General features: G+C 42.4%; 1 protein-coding gene across 2 annotated transcripts in view; it reads left to right on the top strand.

Moving 5' to 3' along the window:
- Window positions 1–16,936, top strand: part of RELN (reelin) — a 2,335,047-nt gene extending 2,318,111 nt beyond the window's left edge. Inside the window, exons 64-65 of one of the 2 annotated variants that reach the window (XM_069628071.1) lie at window positions 4,715–4,850; window positions 15,556–16,936. In XM_069628071.1, coding sequence (XP_069484172.1) covers window positions 4,715–4,844 — 130 coding nt within the window. In that variant the 3' untranslated portion in view covers window positions 4,845–4,850; window positions 15,556–16,936. The remainder of the gene's footprint in view (window positions 1–4,714; window positions 4,851–15,555) is intronic. The other variant, XM_069628072.1, reaches the window with a different exon arrangement.
- Window positions 16,937–17,351: the final 415 nt, after the last annotated feature.

Genomic DNA, 17,351 nt, shown 5'->3' with positions numbered 1-17,351 from the left:
GAAGAAGCGGCAGAGGGAGGAAAAATGCAGCTAGCGAGCAGGGAAGAAACAGCGTCTAAGCACAGAAGCAGAACACACGCAAAAGGGTTTGCAGCGCAACGCAGAGAAAGAGAGGCAGAGCTATAAAGGGGAAGTAAACAAAGGGACAGAAAGAGTAGACCAACGCTCCCGGAAGCACGGGAGCATGGCGGAACAGTTCAATGGCAGGTGAGTCGCCAAGGAGACCATAAGCGCCACGGGGTACGGTGCGTGACACATGTACAAAAAGTGTGAAAAGGAGAATATGTATGCAAAGGAAAGTCAGTGTTCACAAGAATACATGTGACCGAGTCCGCTCTCCTCCCCATGTTGGACAGCACAGAGCAAGGCGGTCCCTGTAGGCAAGATGATGCACTCTGGCTCATTCTCTTAACACAAAGGCAGTTCAAGACTTAGATCGAAGCCCACCTGGCCTTCCAAGTTAAAGTCTTACTTCCCAATTTCCAAAATATAGCTCATCAAAAAGAGTTCATGTCCGTCCCCCTCTGTCAGGTTCAGACCTCTTAAAGCAAAAGTTCACCAAAAGTTCACGTTGATCTCCCTCTGTCGGGCTCAGACCTTTCAAAGCAGAAGTAAAAGTTTACCAAAAAGTTCATGTTGGTCTCCCTCAGTCGGGCTCGGACCTTTCAAAGCAAAGTAAAAATTCAAGAAAAAGTTTACGTTGATCTCCCTCAGTCGGGCTCGGATCTTTCAAAGCAGAAGTAAAAGTTCACTAAAAGGTTCACGTTGGTCTCCCTCAGTCGAGAGCACTCTTACAACAAAGCAAAACACTTGCAGGGATTCCCTTCCCCAAGCTTAATTCCCCTCCTTTAGGGGTTCCTTTCCCCTAACTCATTACACCTTCGGTGTCCCTCAGTCAGGCTCGGACCGTTTCCTGGTGTCGAAGACTTTCAAATGTGCGTGGCTTCGTTTTTCTATAGACCTCCGCAGGACCACTTCGACTTTCCAGCTTTCAATTCACACTCCGATGGTATTTGCCCCAGTGCTTCCTGGTCTATGGAGTTCACTGTATTAAGCACCAAAGTTCCCCTTTTACTCTCCCCTTTTCTCAGGGCCAATGTAATCAGCTCGCTTTTACAGGTCATTCACTTTATCGCTATAAGCTTTTCACCTTTCACTGAGACTTTCGAGTGGGCTACTTCCTTTTGCCAGGACCACTTTGTAACTCAGTATTGCTATATTCACAGCTATCGTTACTTCAGGGTTCATTCGCAGGTCTGCCGTTGTTCGTGTCTCATCCACACGCATGCAGCCTTCACTTGTGCGATATAATGTTGTCACTTCAATCTTTCTCTTTAGCACACACCGGTCTCTCATGTTGCTTGCCTACTCACCGGCTGTGTGCTTTTCTTTCTTTCCATTACTCTCTTTCATTTTACGAGTCAAGGTTAGTACCACAGGCTTGACCCCGCCTCTCCAACTCTTTCGTTCACCCGGGCGGGTCGCTGGCATCCTTGGAACACATGTCTTTCACTGGCATCCTTCTCCACCTGTCTTTCGCAGCCTTTTGGAGGGAACGACCTCCTGCAGGGAACTCCTGAGGTTCTCTACCCGTGGCTCTCGTCCCACGGTCTGTTGCTCTGCTCCAGTAGGTTTGCCTTTGCCCCTGAAGTTCTGCTCTCACTCGTGTTCCACCTTGCTCAGTGTCTCTATGTACCGCCTTTTATCCGTGTGAGGAGAACTAATTGGTATCAGATGTATGCACTTAGACTCAAGTGCCTGACTTTGCCTGACCCAATTAGCAGGACATGTCCATTGCGACGCCCTTTGGTTTCTCACAGTTCGAAGTCAGACCTTTTGTCCATGATTGATTTAGTCTCAGTAAGAAGAAATGCAGACTAAGTCTTTTTGAAACTATTGAAAGAGTTGATCAACTGGATATTCAGGAGATAAGAAGGTGGCAGCCAGGAATGTGAAATACCTGAATTAGTAGTTGGTGCAGCGGGATGGTGAGGCAGTGGAGGGTTTGCGATCAGATGTTGTGTCATTGGCTGTGCTAAGTGGCTGTCAGGGATTGGTGCTGGATGGATTTGAATCTAGTATAATACATTTGTGTGGAAACCAGTGACAGGCTGTGTGCCAGCAAGCTTGGTACCCATAGGAAAATGTTGCCGTGGATCATACATTAGAGCTCCAATAGGGTACAGATGGTGAGACGTTTTCTGAGTCTTTTCTTTGAGTGCAGGGGGACACCAAGCCAAAGGCACTTGATCAGTAGAGTGGTGGTGATGAGAAAGGTGTGTGTGGATCCTTCAGTTATTCAGTAGTTTGTTAAAGGATAAATGTGGGATTACAATTGAGGGAGGCAGATTTTGTCAAGGAGGAATCTGCCTTTCCAGATACGGAGGACTGGGCAAATGGAGTCGGGAGAGTGGATTTATTTAAGGGATTTCAATTATGTCTGATCTGTGATACAAAATAGGCATTTGAATCTTAGAGAAAAGAGCGTTTGCTTAGCTCCCCAACTTAACTCTTCTCCACCAATCCAACGTTAATGCTGCACACCACTTGGAGGACAATAGGCATTATTTTTTATAATTTAGTAGACAGCAATTTAAGAGCCAATTTGCAACAAGGTGTATCCCATGTGTGTCTTACTTTCGTAGCACAGTATTTGCAGGAACTGCCATGCTAAATATGCTTCCAATATGTTCATGTGCTGCACGAAAAATACATTACCCATGAAAATTGATAGTGGTCTGTTCCATTGGTAGCAATAAAAATAACAATCTTAAAATCAACTGTGTCACATCAAATTCCAAAATAACTTGCATAAAATAATTAATATGTGTTCAATATGACACAACTGCCTTCGAAATCAATGTGCTAAAGATTACATAATAATTTATATTCAAGCTTTGAAATAGTTGTTTGAATCCTATGGCTGCCATTCACTCCCGCCCTGAGTGGTCTGAGAAGACTGAGTTGCAAAGTTCTAGCAACAAATTGTTGATCCTTGTTTAGTTCACCAATGTGCAACTGCACACCCTTAAACCCAAAAAGTAAATACATTTTTAAAACAAAAATGGTACCTATTGCGATGTATGATACATGAAAGTTTAACTTTCCCTTGACACGGCTTCTTGTTTCAATTCTGGGAGTGCTGTGACCTGCTGCCTGTTGCCTTGTTTTGCTGTCTTCTCCAGAGAAGGAGCATCTAGAAAAGATGTTCCAGGAAAGTGTGATGTCTACACAATCCAAGTGGGTTGGGGCTTTTTGCCCAAGTCTGTATCAATCCACATTTTTAGCCTTCCGACCTGCTTTCTTGTCTGGCTGTTTTCGTAGAGGTAGACCTGCACAGTGTGACCTTAAGGTTACTGTATTGCACCTGTTTTGTCCTTAATGTACTACAATCTTGTGTCCCTACACTACTGAATGGTTTTTGTCCCTATTGTACTGCACCTTTTTGTTTCTAATGTACTGCACCTTTTGTCCCTACTGTACTGCACATGTTTGTTCCACACCTTACTCTTACCGCCACGTATGATGATTGTTGATAAGATTACACCCTGTAAAACTCTTTACGTATATAATAATCTAAGCATGGAGCAGTCAATCACAAAATGCATCACCACTGGCCTGTTAAAATGGCATGGCACTCAAATACTCTACACCTGTGTTTCACCTTGCCCGGGAAAAGGACACATTGTGCTTTACATTGGCTGGCACAATGTTTGAAAGAGGAAATAATTAAAACGACATATTTCCTTTGTAAATGTTTGCCTATTTCTAACTCCTGTTAACCATCAGGAACACAAATGGACAGCCTCCGATCAAGATCCAGCAGATGGGGGAGGGGTACTGATACAATTTGCCAAAATTGCTGAATTATTAGAGGAAGCTGCTATTTAAAAGCATAATCCTCTTCCGGATTGTGCACAATACAACAAAATAGCACAATGTGTATCAATCCAGTAGATAGCGTATGGGTTATGGCATTTGCACAGCTACTTAAGCGTATTATCATATTCATCTGCCTACTTCTGAACCTGAAAATCCACAAACCCATCCAAGGCACAGCATGAATTTCATTCCCACATTCAACTTTTCATCTGAAGTACAATAGAAATCCATTGCCTGTATGCTGCAGACTGGTTTCACAGTGTTCTCTGCATGTGCACCTGCAGATGATGTCATAATGGATCATGGTGGATCACTACTCATGTTAAAAAGTCACATCTTGCAACCCATGGGTAGCATATATGTAAGCTGGCACTAAGGGAACTCTTCTATTGGTAATGAACGTAGCACTGGACACTTCACAACTATCATCTTCTGCTACTTCATCATCAGGAGATCCGACATGCTTGGCATGAGAAATTTGCTGGGTCTATTGCCCTGAGGTATATGTTACAGAGACAATGTATGAGACAAGTAAAATGTGGTCTCTTTGTCAGACTTGTACATTATCACATACAATAACTACATTATGTTTTATCAAGTACATTCCAACAAAAAACATGCACTTAAATGTGTAGTGAATTAACCAATTATTAGACACATTTTCATTCCTTAAATTAAACAAATAAATGTCGTTGGTGCTTTTATTCTAATCAACCAGTGCTACAGTTATGCAAAAAGCTGTATTAAAATACTGTATTGACGTTTATCAATAATGAAGTGAAAAATATTGTTAAACTCCGAAAATAATTTCTTCAATTTCTATTTTCAAAAGATATGAAAAATCGTATGTTGCCTCTAGACCCCATCAGGCTTTAATGACTAATCAGAGTGCTGCATGCGTTGAAAGGCATTTTCTAACTTGTCTTGTATTTCATTATTTGCTGTCATTGGTTTTACACTAGAGTAAGGTAAGTTTTGGCTCTGAATCACACACTTTAAAAGATGTATATTATCGTATCACCTCACCATGTTTTTTATGTAAATATAGTGCCTGCTGTTCAATACAAGTTTTAAACAGGTGAAATTGGTGAATATTACACAGGGTATTTGATTGAAACCTAGTTAATAATATGTGTGTAGAAACTGTTTTACACAGAAGAGTATTTGTGTAATTATTACATTAATGAAACATATTCATAATCTAGCAATTGCTGAGTAGTTTGTGCTAAGGTATGTCTAGACAAAGGCTCATGGAATGTTTTAGAATACCTACTCCAATTTGTTCTTTATTGGCGGCAAAAGAACCGTTTCGGAAGTTGATTGTGATATTGCATATGGAATTGTAGATGGGTAACTGCAATCAACAGGGCTAAATCCAACTGCTGTGGTTTTAAGTGACATCCAATTAACACGAATAGTGAAACCTGAGTGTCGGTACTCAAAACATTGAGATCGAAGATATACCTGTTGGGGATAGCTATACATCTGCAATTGTATCTTTTACAGGGTTCCCATAGCTGCCCATTCTGCAAAACACAAGCTTCAAAATGCCATAATCCCCCAAAATTATATTACAAAAACTTTATAATATGTATACTTATGGGAGGACTATATTTGTGGTTTGAGAAATGTTTTATTGTTAACATTATTAAGAAACTTTCTTTTTTAGAACATTTTTGTTTGTTACATTAGTTAAAGAACTACCATTGGTATTTTGTGTGTCATCGTTTAATTGTAGTTAGAGTGCATACCTTAGCATTGTTTTGGGTTTCTCCAGGGTTGGTGTGAATGCATTTTTGCAGTTATTGGTCCGTTTAAGATATTGGTTTTACATATGTTTCTGTAGATTGAAATCTGTAGGGGGCCTGGCTGTGAAATTCATGGTTGTCGGTGGTATTTGATAGTGCTGTTTATTGAATGATGTCGATTGCATTGTTTAATATATTTTTCTGTGTTCTCTTAGAGAGTGGTGAGTGGATTAAAGTTATTTGTGTCGTGATATTTGTGAAAGTTTATGGATTTTTGAATAGTTGTTTTCTTGGTTATTCATTTTTTTGAGGTTAATCCTGCTGATGTTTGAAATGTTGTCATTATGTACCTTATTTTCTTTTCCCCAGTGATCATAGCCTGTACACCAGGCAGACACTTTAGTTAAAAAGCTTGCTTGCTGTTAAATCGACTGGAGCATCTGTTGTTCTCCTCGGGTTTGATCTGTTTTCAGCATATTTCTAGTTCTGAGTGCTTGTGTCTCTATTTGGATTAGTTTTCCTTATTATACATTTTTGGTTGCATTAGTCAGCTGTCTTTGGTGTTTGTCCCAATTCTGCTTTTTGTTTGACGTTCTTTGTATTTGATGCATTTGTTGCATTTGTTGTCGTGGATCAGGTGTACATCTTCACATTTCAGGTAATGCAGCAATATAGGAATTTAAAACACAACAGCAGAAGTGATGTGGGATTGCTTAGTCCATTAGTATCTGTTTCATAAATTAGATGTATTTATTCATCTGTTAGGTCCTTTGCAGGGCGAAGCCTCTTTCCATCTTCTGTGCTGGTTTCCTTTTTTTTCACTCATTTGAATTGTTTTCCTTTGTCGCTATGAATTGCATGTGGGTAGTTAATGTTTTTAAGGTTTCTGTCTAAGCTGCCCAGTATTCATCTCATAGGGCCTCATTACACGGATGGCGGAGAACCATGGCGCTATTAGCGCCATGGTTCATGCTGGCAAAATACCGGCACGGCCTTGGCGGAAAGGGGAATTACCGCCCCATTCCAAGGTTGGCGGGGCGGTAATTCGCCCTTCCACCATTGCCCTTCCCCATTCCCATTTTCGCCCCATAGGGCATAATGGGAATGGGGAAGGCGCTAATTACGGTACCGCAAATTGCTGTACCGTAATTAGCGCCCTGGGTCCCTTTGCTTTTTGCAGGCGTTAAAAACCAACCCGAAAAGGGACCTCGTAGTAAGGCGGTAAGGATTTACCGGTACCGGTAAATCCTTACCGCCATCCGTGTAATGAGGCCCATAGTGTTTGGCGGATGAAAGATACAGTTTGATATGAGCTATTCAAGTTTGTTTAGTGGCATTTTAGGTATGTTTTTCGTTTTCTGATTCTGTTCCAATTCAATTTGAGAAATGTAAAAAGCCAAGAAAGCTTTTTTCTGAATTTGTTTTCTTGTTCTGTGTTAAACTTTAAACTTTGTAAAGTGAATGGACTGTTAATGACACTTTTCTTTGACTAGAACACATATTTTTGTTGGTTTTCATGAACAATGTTAAAGGTTGAAATGAAGGCTTGTTCGTGGCTTGTTTTTACCTCTGAGCGATGTTTCTTGTGACTGTGTGTTCCTTTCTGCTATGGTTATTTATTTATTTATTTTACTTATTGTTTGCTTGTTAGGGGCCTATACAGGAAGTAAATACTGTTTCAACGCGCCCACAGGGCAGCAGGGAGGGGACAAGGGATGAGAAACAATAATTAAAATACATTAAAAATATTAAATACAGTGGGGCGGGGTGAACCTAATATGCCTTATGAGTGTTCAGAACGTGCAAGTGCAGAAGGGAGAGGGAATAGAATAGGTGCTGGGGTGCTCATGGGTGAGCAATAGGTGAAGTGCAATGTAAGCTAAGTGCGAGCAACTTTATTTTCCATTGCTGATGGACATGTTCCTGTATAAGGCTAGCCTTTGTTGTTTCTTTTTATTGAACGGGCAAGTCTTGGTGGTTTGTTGGAGGGCCAACTTCTTGCGGGTGGGCATTGTTCTCTTGCTCATGGAGTTGACTGAGATGGTGTATGGCATCAGCAATGAGAGTGTGAGTTCTTTTCCATGAAGATCTGTTTTAGCAAGGGTTATGACTCTGATGCTGTAGTGATGGCTCGTGGAGAGTGTTTATTTAAGTGTTTGGTACCAAATTGAGGGTATGAGCACCGAACGCCATTGCATCAGGATCCCGAAACCAATGACTCTGGGCCTACCTGGACACTTGTTTGTTTCGGTGATTGCAGCTGTACTGAGGGTCTGAGAGTCAAGCAACATAGTCAATATTGATGTGTCCACATTTTTGAGGGGTTGCAAGCAGTATTGAGGGTGTGAGCCTTAAGTGACATGGCCTGTAAAGTTGAGACCATGATCTACTGCTTGGCAACAGTGGTGAGCCAAGCACCAGGCCTTGCTCATGTCCACATATGCAGTCACAATGGGAAGAAGTTGCTTTCCTGATGGGATTTGAATAAATGGCTGTGCCTCAGTGACGTAGCACTTGTGCATGACACATTGAGGATGCCAATACAGTGGAAAACAGTTTTTGTTTTCTTCTTTCGTGATGTTATTGTGGGTGGTTATCGCATTTTGAAGCTAGTGTTTTCCTTAATAGCCGTCTATGGGTCCAATGTATAACAGTGTTTGTAAGCAAATCTTCCGCCAAACAATACATTCAGCTAAAAGGAAAATTAAATATGGCCCATGTTCTTAGTGAGGTCCCAGACCTAATTGGGAACCCGTTTTTGCTAAATGACTTATGGGAGGCACAGCATAATCCATTGAAAAGTGTACTCAATGGGATATATCTCTGTAGCTGAACTTTGAGTCAGAAGACCAAAAAGCGATGAGTGGAAATGCATAAGCCAACACATCTTAACAATTGGGGATTACTCTGATTAGTGTTCCATTCCAGGGACCAGATACATGCAAAGTCAATCTTGACCCAGTCCAGAACAAAGGAGCATTCCAGCCTGAATTGCTAGGCCACACCCCCTCAACGTGGGACACCAACCAGCCCCAGAACAGATCGCTCTACACATAGCATGGGCACCTCCAATGAGGAGGAGCTGTCGTTCGGACAAGGTTTTGCTACCCCTCCGTGCTGACTCAGTCATAAATTCAGTACCACACATGTGGTTACTAATAATGATCATTAGTAACACCTGCTCATGAATATTCCCCATCGTCAGGCTGGGAATCCTCAGTAAAAACAATGCAGTTTAGCTTTAAACTTAAACTGCTAGTCTCTTCTACAGCCTATCAGTGTGCTTTGGGTCATACTGCCCCCAACCAATGACACTCGTCCTCCTAAGCTCTACCCCTGGCAGCGATCTTCAGATTCAGTCATAAATTCAGTACCACACAGGTGGGTAATATAATAAAAATGGTCATTAGTAATGCCTGTTACCAAAATGCTGCGAAGTTGCAGCATAAAGTGATATATAAAACATCAAATGTTATTGTTTATGTTCACCCCTTTTGGTGCCTCATCAGTGAGGAGCAGTTTCATTTCCAAGGCTCTGGACTGAAGTCTAGGCTGGACTGTTCTTCTAGGGATTAGGCCGAGACCGATTTGACTCAGATTGCCTCTCTCCTCTAATGGTAGACATGAGCTGAACAAAATAGAATGGAATGCCCCCAGGAGAATTTTCCAGTGGCCAAGAAGCATTGACTGGGGCATTTCTAACCATCAGTCTTTGTTCTTTTTCCACATTCCGATAGGATGCAATTATCCCATGCATGCCTCCAAAGCAGTTCAATTTCAAGCACTTTGTCACTAAGGCTGCGGGTTGGCATTTGCTTAGCATTGCTTTGCTTTTTCGCGTTTGGGTTTGTTTGCAGAAAAGGGGTCTGCAACAATAATTGCCAGGAAGGTGCATGTGTATCTACCATCCAATACCATGCACCTGTCCATGTGCATGCTCTGTCTGCCAGGCTATTGAATCATACTTACCATACTGATTAAGATAGATGGCAGGCCTTCCTCAAACAAATCATTATTCTGCTAGGAAGACCAACATAATACAAATGAAAAACATCAGAATGTAATAAGTGACACAGGTCCCCGGCGAGGCGGGTGTTGCAGCCTCCCAGCCAATGAGGAGGCTCAGAGTAGAGTCTTTACCACACTGAGAAAGACCCTGCTCCAAGCCTCCTCGGAGCGGGAGTCAGCCATCTTCCCTTTGCGGGAATGCAGGTAAGTGCTCTCCCCCTGTCCCCACCCTCCTTTTCTACATATCCTCTCCCCTCCCTACGCCCACCCCGCTTACCTGCGCTGCTTTGTCCCTCGCTTGCGCCAGGAACAGTACTGTACCCAGCGCATCTCTGCGGTGTGAATAGCCGCCATGCAATGAGAGAAGGGACTACGTGTAGTCCCTTCTCCCCGAGCCATGGCAGCCATGTTTTTTGCATTATATTTTGCTTGAGTTGAGAAACTGTTTACATACCATTTCTCAACTCGAGAAAAATTAACTATTAGTGCCCTGCTACAACGTGTTGGGGTATTAATATCAATAGAACCCTCTAGGCTGCATTACTGGTCTGGTAATTCCGCAGGGCTTATGTTAAAGCCTGAGCGAATACCCTGGGGCATTACTAGACCGGTAATGCCCCCCTTCCCGGTTCTATTGCTTAATTAACAGCCTTCCCAGTAATTGGATCTTATACAGTAAACTGATGCAAACCTTTATAGTGATTTGTGTGAGACTTGCACTATGGTGGTAAACAATAGACTTATCAATCCCCTGCATGTACAGGAGTCCGCAGAAGGCGAACACTGGCTACGAGTATACTCTATAAAATACATTATTTTAAAAAAAATGTCAGATGATCTCCTTTCATTGATCGAATTACGGGGTTGCCAATTAAACCCTAATTTACTGAAAGCAGTATTCTTAACATATGATATAGGTTATTTAGAACGCACTTAATCCCCAGAGATTTCTAAGCGCGGACCCGGGGATCGAACCTGTGTTTCTCTGTGGCATCTTGCATCCAAGGCGAGCACATTTCCCCTGAGCTATCCTCCCGAGACCATAGCAGTTAAATGGTGTACTTGACTTTTTAGCCTGTTAGCCATAATTGCACACATGTTCAGTGATCATCAGGTCAGCAGGAGATAGTCCAGGGGTCCAAGTGAGCAAACTCTGGTTTTAACAGTTCATGGTTAAACGGACATCAAGGCCTCACATGTGGCTCTTTAAGAGCTACAGATATTTGACTCCATTCCAAAAATACAATCTATACGACTGTAGCGTACTCAGAACATCAATGTGTGAAACATATATGTCCTTTTTCCAGAAATGTTGCACCATTGCAATGCAATTCTGCACTGGTATTCGTACCAGAGCAAAATGTGCCTCAGTGCAAATATGCTTGCATCCATTTACCTTTGCACAAGTTCCAGTGGCTTGGAAAATTGCACTTCACTGGTACATTTCTTTAATGGGAGCTCTGGTTGTTAATGAGGGTGTCTACAATTGTATTGTAGATGTGGGATCCCCAGTGTCCTTTTGTGCCCCCTAAACCGCCCTAACAGATCAGATGTGTGGTGGGGGAGGTATGCCGCCATGTCAATCCCGTCAATAATGTACAATGTGTCGGCCACCCCCCATCATTCTGAGCTCAAACATAATGAATCTCCTGAATGCTCTCATTGAAGGAGGAAGAGCAGAGCGTGTGCATGTCAACTGCTCAGTGGAAAAGAGCTGTTGCAATGCATACGCTGGTCTGTCCTCCATTGCCGTTGGATCAGAGAGCTGTGAAGATCATTCAGAGGCCACCAGGCTGCAGTAGAGGGAACCTACCCTGTAAGTGGAGGGGGGCACTGTTTTCACAAGTGCAATGTCACACTGCCGCAGTTTCGATGTACAGCGATGTGACATATCAGTGGACAATCCAGATGCCACTGCTGTCTCCTGTACATTGACATTGATTCCCTATCTACACACAGTAATGTTAGTGATGATTTATATAGAGCAGATTTTTAAACTTACAAACCGAAAAGGTTCAAGTTAGGCCCATATGGGATGTACTCTTCTCATGGTTAATTGGGCAAAAACATTTTTTTCAGATGGCTTCTCCTTAAAATGGGAAAAGTGAATACCGAGTCACTCTCGTTAAAAGCAAACAGTCTCAACGTCCAGGTGGGGCTTTCTGGTTGCCAGGCAACCCTCCTCTTTGCCCCTGGCCATTCTCCCTACTTGGGTTTGTTTTTCAGGGATCTATGTCATCACTGCGCCGCCTATGATATCGACTAAGAAAATGCCGACTTCCATTATGGCGCTGTGCAGTGATCACATGGATCCCCAACCCGCCTCCCTACTTGTCTTTTCAGTGGCACATTTCTATGAGCACCACCGACTCCTGTGTCCCTGTGGTGTCGGTTCCATCCTACTAATGTGGCTCAGAACTGGCCCCACAGGGTGCTTTCTGTAATGGATTGTGGGCGACACCCCCACAAACCCATCTCATATTACAGCGAACAAGGAGTGGTGAACGATAGTTTTTCTGTATCTTTTTCCTTAGTCTCTGGTTTATCTCTGGCTCCAACTTCTGAGGTGTTTTTCCCCTTATCCTCTGGGGTAACTCTCAAGCCAACCTCTGGGGAATATCCTGCCACAACCTCTGGGATGTATCTCACTCCTTGATCTCCCGAGGATCCTTGCCCCCAATGTCTAGAGTATCTCCGACTTCAATCCATGGGGTGTAACTCTCAACCTCTTTGGTATCTTTCTCCCGAATCCCTGGAGTGTTTCCTTCCTTGACCTATGGGGTATCTCTTCCCAATACCTGAACTCTGGGGTATCTTTTCTCCCAAGCACTGGGCTATCTTTCCCCATTGCATGGGATAGCTCTCTTTCTGACCTCTGGGGCATCTGTCTTCCCACCCTCTGGGGTATCTCTCTTCCCATCCTACCTGTCTTTGGGGTTATCTCTCTTACTGATCTCAGGAATATCCATCTTCCCAACTTCAGGGGTGGGGGGCTCTCTCTCCAATCGCAGAAATATCTCTTTGTAACTTTGAGGATATTTCTCTTTCCAAACACAAGAATATCTCTCTTCTCAACAATTCTTTCCACTTCCTCCTTCATGTTCCCAGCCTGTTTTCACTATTCTCCTCCAACTTTCCAGCTCTTATTTAATGATTACCTCTTCTCCTCTCCTCAGTCGGGTCTCTCTTTCCAACCTCAGGACTATCTCTTTCCTACCTCTAAGCTATTTCTCGTCCATAACTCTGGGATATTTCTATTCACAAACTCTGGGATATCTTTTCCTTTGATGTTTCTCACGTCTTTCTTACTGCTCCTAATCAGTCGCCACTATCCACCCCCCAACTCTCCTACCCTAATCACCTCCTCTCCTCTCCTTCCTCCTCCTCTGTCTTATTCAACTCCTCTTCACTCCTCCACGTCACCTCCTCCTCCTCCTCCTCCCCCTCTATCATTCCCACACTATCATAGTCACAGTCTCTTTCTTCCATGCTCTTCAAACACACTCTTCATCGTGTTCTTTGCTTGGTCCAAACTCTCACACTGTTTGCCTGCCAGCTGTTCTTTTTATACATTCCCACTCCCACCCCTGAGGCTGAGTTTGAAGCTATGGGTCACAAATGTGCAAAGTCCAGACCGTGAACCTGTGATTGGTCTGTTCTTCTTCATGGCCGGCTGATTAGTGTCGGCCCGGATAACTGGCATCCACCCGATCTTCTCTACAGACGAAGGGTTCCTCTTGGTGGTCCAAAGACCTGACTTTTGAGAGCCTGCATTGCCCTGGAGGGGAAAGTCTAGAAGTCGGTGAGCCCTGCACGCCCTGGTTTGCAGCACCGAGAACTCTGCCTAGTAACGTGTTCTCGCACTCGTAGAAACATACATCTGGAAAAAGGTTGATACGAGTGTGTTGCTCATGAGCTGCTTTCAGGAGATAATGCCCCATAAGAATCTAGTTCCTTTGGGTGGTTCGCACATACTTGCACCTGGTTTCCCAGAGAGTCTACCTGTGGCATTATCCTTCTTAAAGTGGCCATGTCAGTTAAGTTACCCTTCTGAAAGGACTTGCCACATGCCACCAGTTGGCCACAAATAATGTAGAGGCACACTCCCTTAGTCACCCTGTCCTCAATCTGTAGAGCAAGGCTTGGGCGATTTTGCACCAAGTATAGCAAGTGTCATTGAGCAAATTGACAGGTATGTGATTGTTAGAACTACAAATAAGAGTTCTCAGGAAATGTATACAGTAAGCCAGGAATATAAACATGATTGCTTTACAATGTCTCCAGATGTCAAAATTGAATTAAACAAGGATTACAAAGATACAATGAAGATTGTGAGTCTGAAGCTGGATGAAGTAATCAGCAAAACACCTTGAAACAGTCAGAGGTTTAGTCGACCAGACCGTAAGAAAAGTAGTTCATACAGGAATATGCTCTACTACAAATGTACGGTTATGGAAAGTCTGTTAGTTTGGAATTGCTGGAACAAGCTACATCTACAAATTCAGGTGCTGGCAGGTGTAGCGGATAATCTGGTGCAAGACGAATGCGAGTATAGTATGACGATAGGCATTCATCTTAACATTTGAGCTTAATATTCAGTGAAAGAATTGCAAAATGTATTTGTCATGTCCACAGCATTATCCTCGTGCAAAATGATTGCAGAAGGCCGGCTTGCTAGTTTCCTACATCAGTCTTTTGTTGGAGACCAAGTAGGCAACATCCATTATTGAGGACAGATTTTTCTTTTGGACCACATGTTGATACCATTCAAATTATACAGTGGATGTTTAAGTTAACCCTAAAAACATACAAAAAAAAAGTCTTGTTCATGGAACCGACATGGTTCTCAAATAGACTAGGACAGAGCAAACCACCATCTTGACTGCCTTGTGAGCTATACAAATCATAAAAGGAATTATATATCGCTGAAGTACCACCAACACCTTCATCTCTGAGCCTATTTATACAAGGTCCACATTGAAACTAATTAGGGTGGGCTACGATTCTCCTGTTTCAGTTACGAGCCGTTGATGACCATACAAGACTGCAGGCACTGCAGAGACTAAGGGAAAAACAGTACCCTTTACCTCATTGGATTGTACAGTGAGACACAGGTGTGTCTTCCAAGATAATATTAATAACAGCCACAGTTATGTGCCATAGGAAACGATAAAAGGGTCTCCTTAAAAATGCAGATTGATAAAACAGGTGTGTCCCAAATACACTGTGATTGACTAACACCCAAATAGCTAGTGGTTCCTGAGGATCTTGCCATGTCCTGCAGCCATCTTAATATAGTGTCAGAACAGTTGTGAATGTAACTAAATGGTCTACGAAAATAAAATAACTGGAGATCCCAGAAGTGACTGCAAAGGGCCATGTTTGGTGCTTTATAAAACGTACACATGCATACATCGTTATAGCAGTCTGAATCCAAAGAGGTGAGGCTTACATCCTGGTGGTCTGAAAACTCTAATTAGGGTCTTAGCCTATAACTCATCAATCGGTTGTCAATGGATTTTGATAAAACGTCCTGACTTCAAATTGGACTTTTGCCTGACTCTTGATTATGTTTTTTTTAAGGGTTAGTAAACTTCAATATTCTGTGTGAGTTATAAGTTAAAAACGGATAGATTGTGCAACAGATATAAAAGAATTCACCAGGTGCACAGACAGTCCTGATGAAGGGCATCAAAATGTATGTCTTGGACTAGCACTAAAGCAATGTTGACTATACATGCAGAAATAACGTATTACTCTGATACTCGTTCAGTTATTTTGCACCAATAAATCATCATTCTTATATACTTTTGCATGTATAGCTAGAATCGGGTATCTTTGTTTGTGTTCATGTACATGCTACTTCAGCAAAAATAAGAGGAAAAAACTACAATCTTTGTCTTTGCTTTTCTGACAGCACTCGCAAACAAAATTACATGATGAATTTTTCACGGCAACATGGGCTCAGGCGTTTCTACAACAGAAGGCGAAGGTCCCTCAGACGATACCCATGAAGAAATGAGAACAAAACGTTTTCTTCCCAACATGTCATGTGTTGCTTTCCTTTCTTTCTAACCTAGCGCTGCGTGTGGTATCAGGACTTTCATTTGCTATGGCCTCAAATAGCTAAAAGCCTCTTCCTCCAAGACTGAGTGTGTCCAGTTTTTTCACACTGTGAACTGAGAAGTGACTTATATTTTCTCATCGGTTATTGTGTCAATGTTGACGTGTCTGTGGAACCTGTGATCTGTTGTACTATAAGCGACTGTGGCAGTATTGAACATTTGCGAGTGATCCTCTTCAGAAGGAGCATTGTCGAAGCACAAGGACTTTTCAAATTTTGCTTAAGAAAAGCAATCAAATGGCCAAGAGCAGTATTTACCAATCTCTGTCACTTTGGTATTCAAGTGCACTGTATTTCAGCATTGTATCATATTTTATAATATTAACTTATCATTGTTTGTCCTACAAGTGGTCTTTCCCACGACTGACACCCTGGCGATGTCCCTCGCTATGTTGCTGTAAGAATTTTGCTGCTTTACCTTTTGGCTACTTTCTGTGAAATCTGGTTTCATATATGTTATACATTGAGATCCAATCAGCCAAACAAGAGAGGTGTGTTGTCCTATTGCTCTCTGATGTGTCTATTGGCTAGAATTGTTTTCATTGTGAATCTGTAGACGGCTTTATCTCAAAGGTGTTCGGAGAAACAGCTGTAGGTAGAGCCCATTGCGCCAAACTCTGCCACCCGAACAGAACATCTGATTCCTATCTTGAACTGCAAGACGGCTTCCAGAGTCTGGTTTACTAATGACAGCAGCCAATTGGTGTCTGTGGTGATAGAGTAACTTGTAAACAGTAGATGTTTTTTCTTGTGTTCTCTCTGTGGTTTGTTTCTCTTGCGGGTCCTGTTCGTATCTTCTGATTGAATAGTAGGTACACCACCAGCAGCATCAAAGAGGTTCTCAAGCCGTGTACTCTTCATGGTAATTACTAAAATGACTACTTGCTTAGTACTGTGATTGCTGAAGCCAGAGGAAGACCAATCAATCGATGAAGATTTACCATGAAATTCTATTGGTATTTTTTAAGGCCAAGTACCTTTACAAATTAAGTAATTACTTCAAAATCTGATCATTCGACCTAAAATCTGACAACCAAATCGCAGCCAACAATTAATGTATGTATTATTCCTTTAAAGGATAACAGCGGATGCTACCAGACTTTCTGTTATCCTAAATTTAACAAATGGCGTGTTCAAAGAAAGTGGTATACAAAATAAAATGTGATAAATGTTTCATCTCTCCTTCCTATTTTTGACTTCTAATGTGCTTGTGATACTTCCCTATAATTGTGTCGCTTATGACTGGGATTTTGTTGGGGTATGTTAAGAAGATCTGCGCACTGTTATATAACCTGTTAACTGGGGCTTGTATCCATTTTCAAGTGGTAGATTGCTAACTGCTTATCCGCCAAACAATTTTACATTTCTGGCTGACCGTCTATTTCTATACCTGATGATCATTTGTTCTCCCCTGCCCCCTTGCCATCTTACATGCTTGAACCTGAAAATGTGGTCCCTCACCTCTGAAGACACAAACTTGTGTGATTTTTGCGGGAACCTCTTAGATATAAATACTTGCTAGGACTTTGCGGCTACGCCTACTACTACTAATGTATTTCTGCCACCAGTGCCACTTATACCACTATTTC

This window comes from Ambystoma mexicanum, chromosome 12 (genome assembly GCF_040938575.1).
Source record: "Ambystoma mexicanum isolate Mex_15411 chromosome 12, UKY_AmexF1_1, whole genome shotgun sequence".
NCBI classification, from domain to species: domain Eukaryota; kingdom Metazoa; phylum Chordata; class Amphibia; order Caudata; family Ambystomatidae; genus Ambystoma; species Ambystoma mexicanum.
Note: the sequence above shows the minus strand (reverse complement) of the source record. Positions and strands in the feature narration are given on the sequence as shown.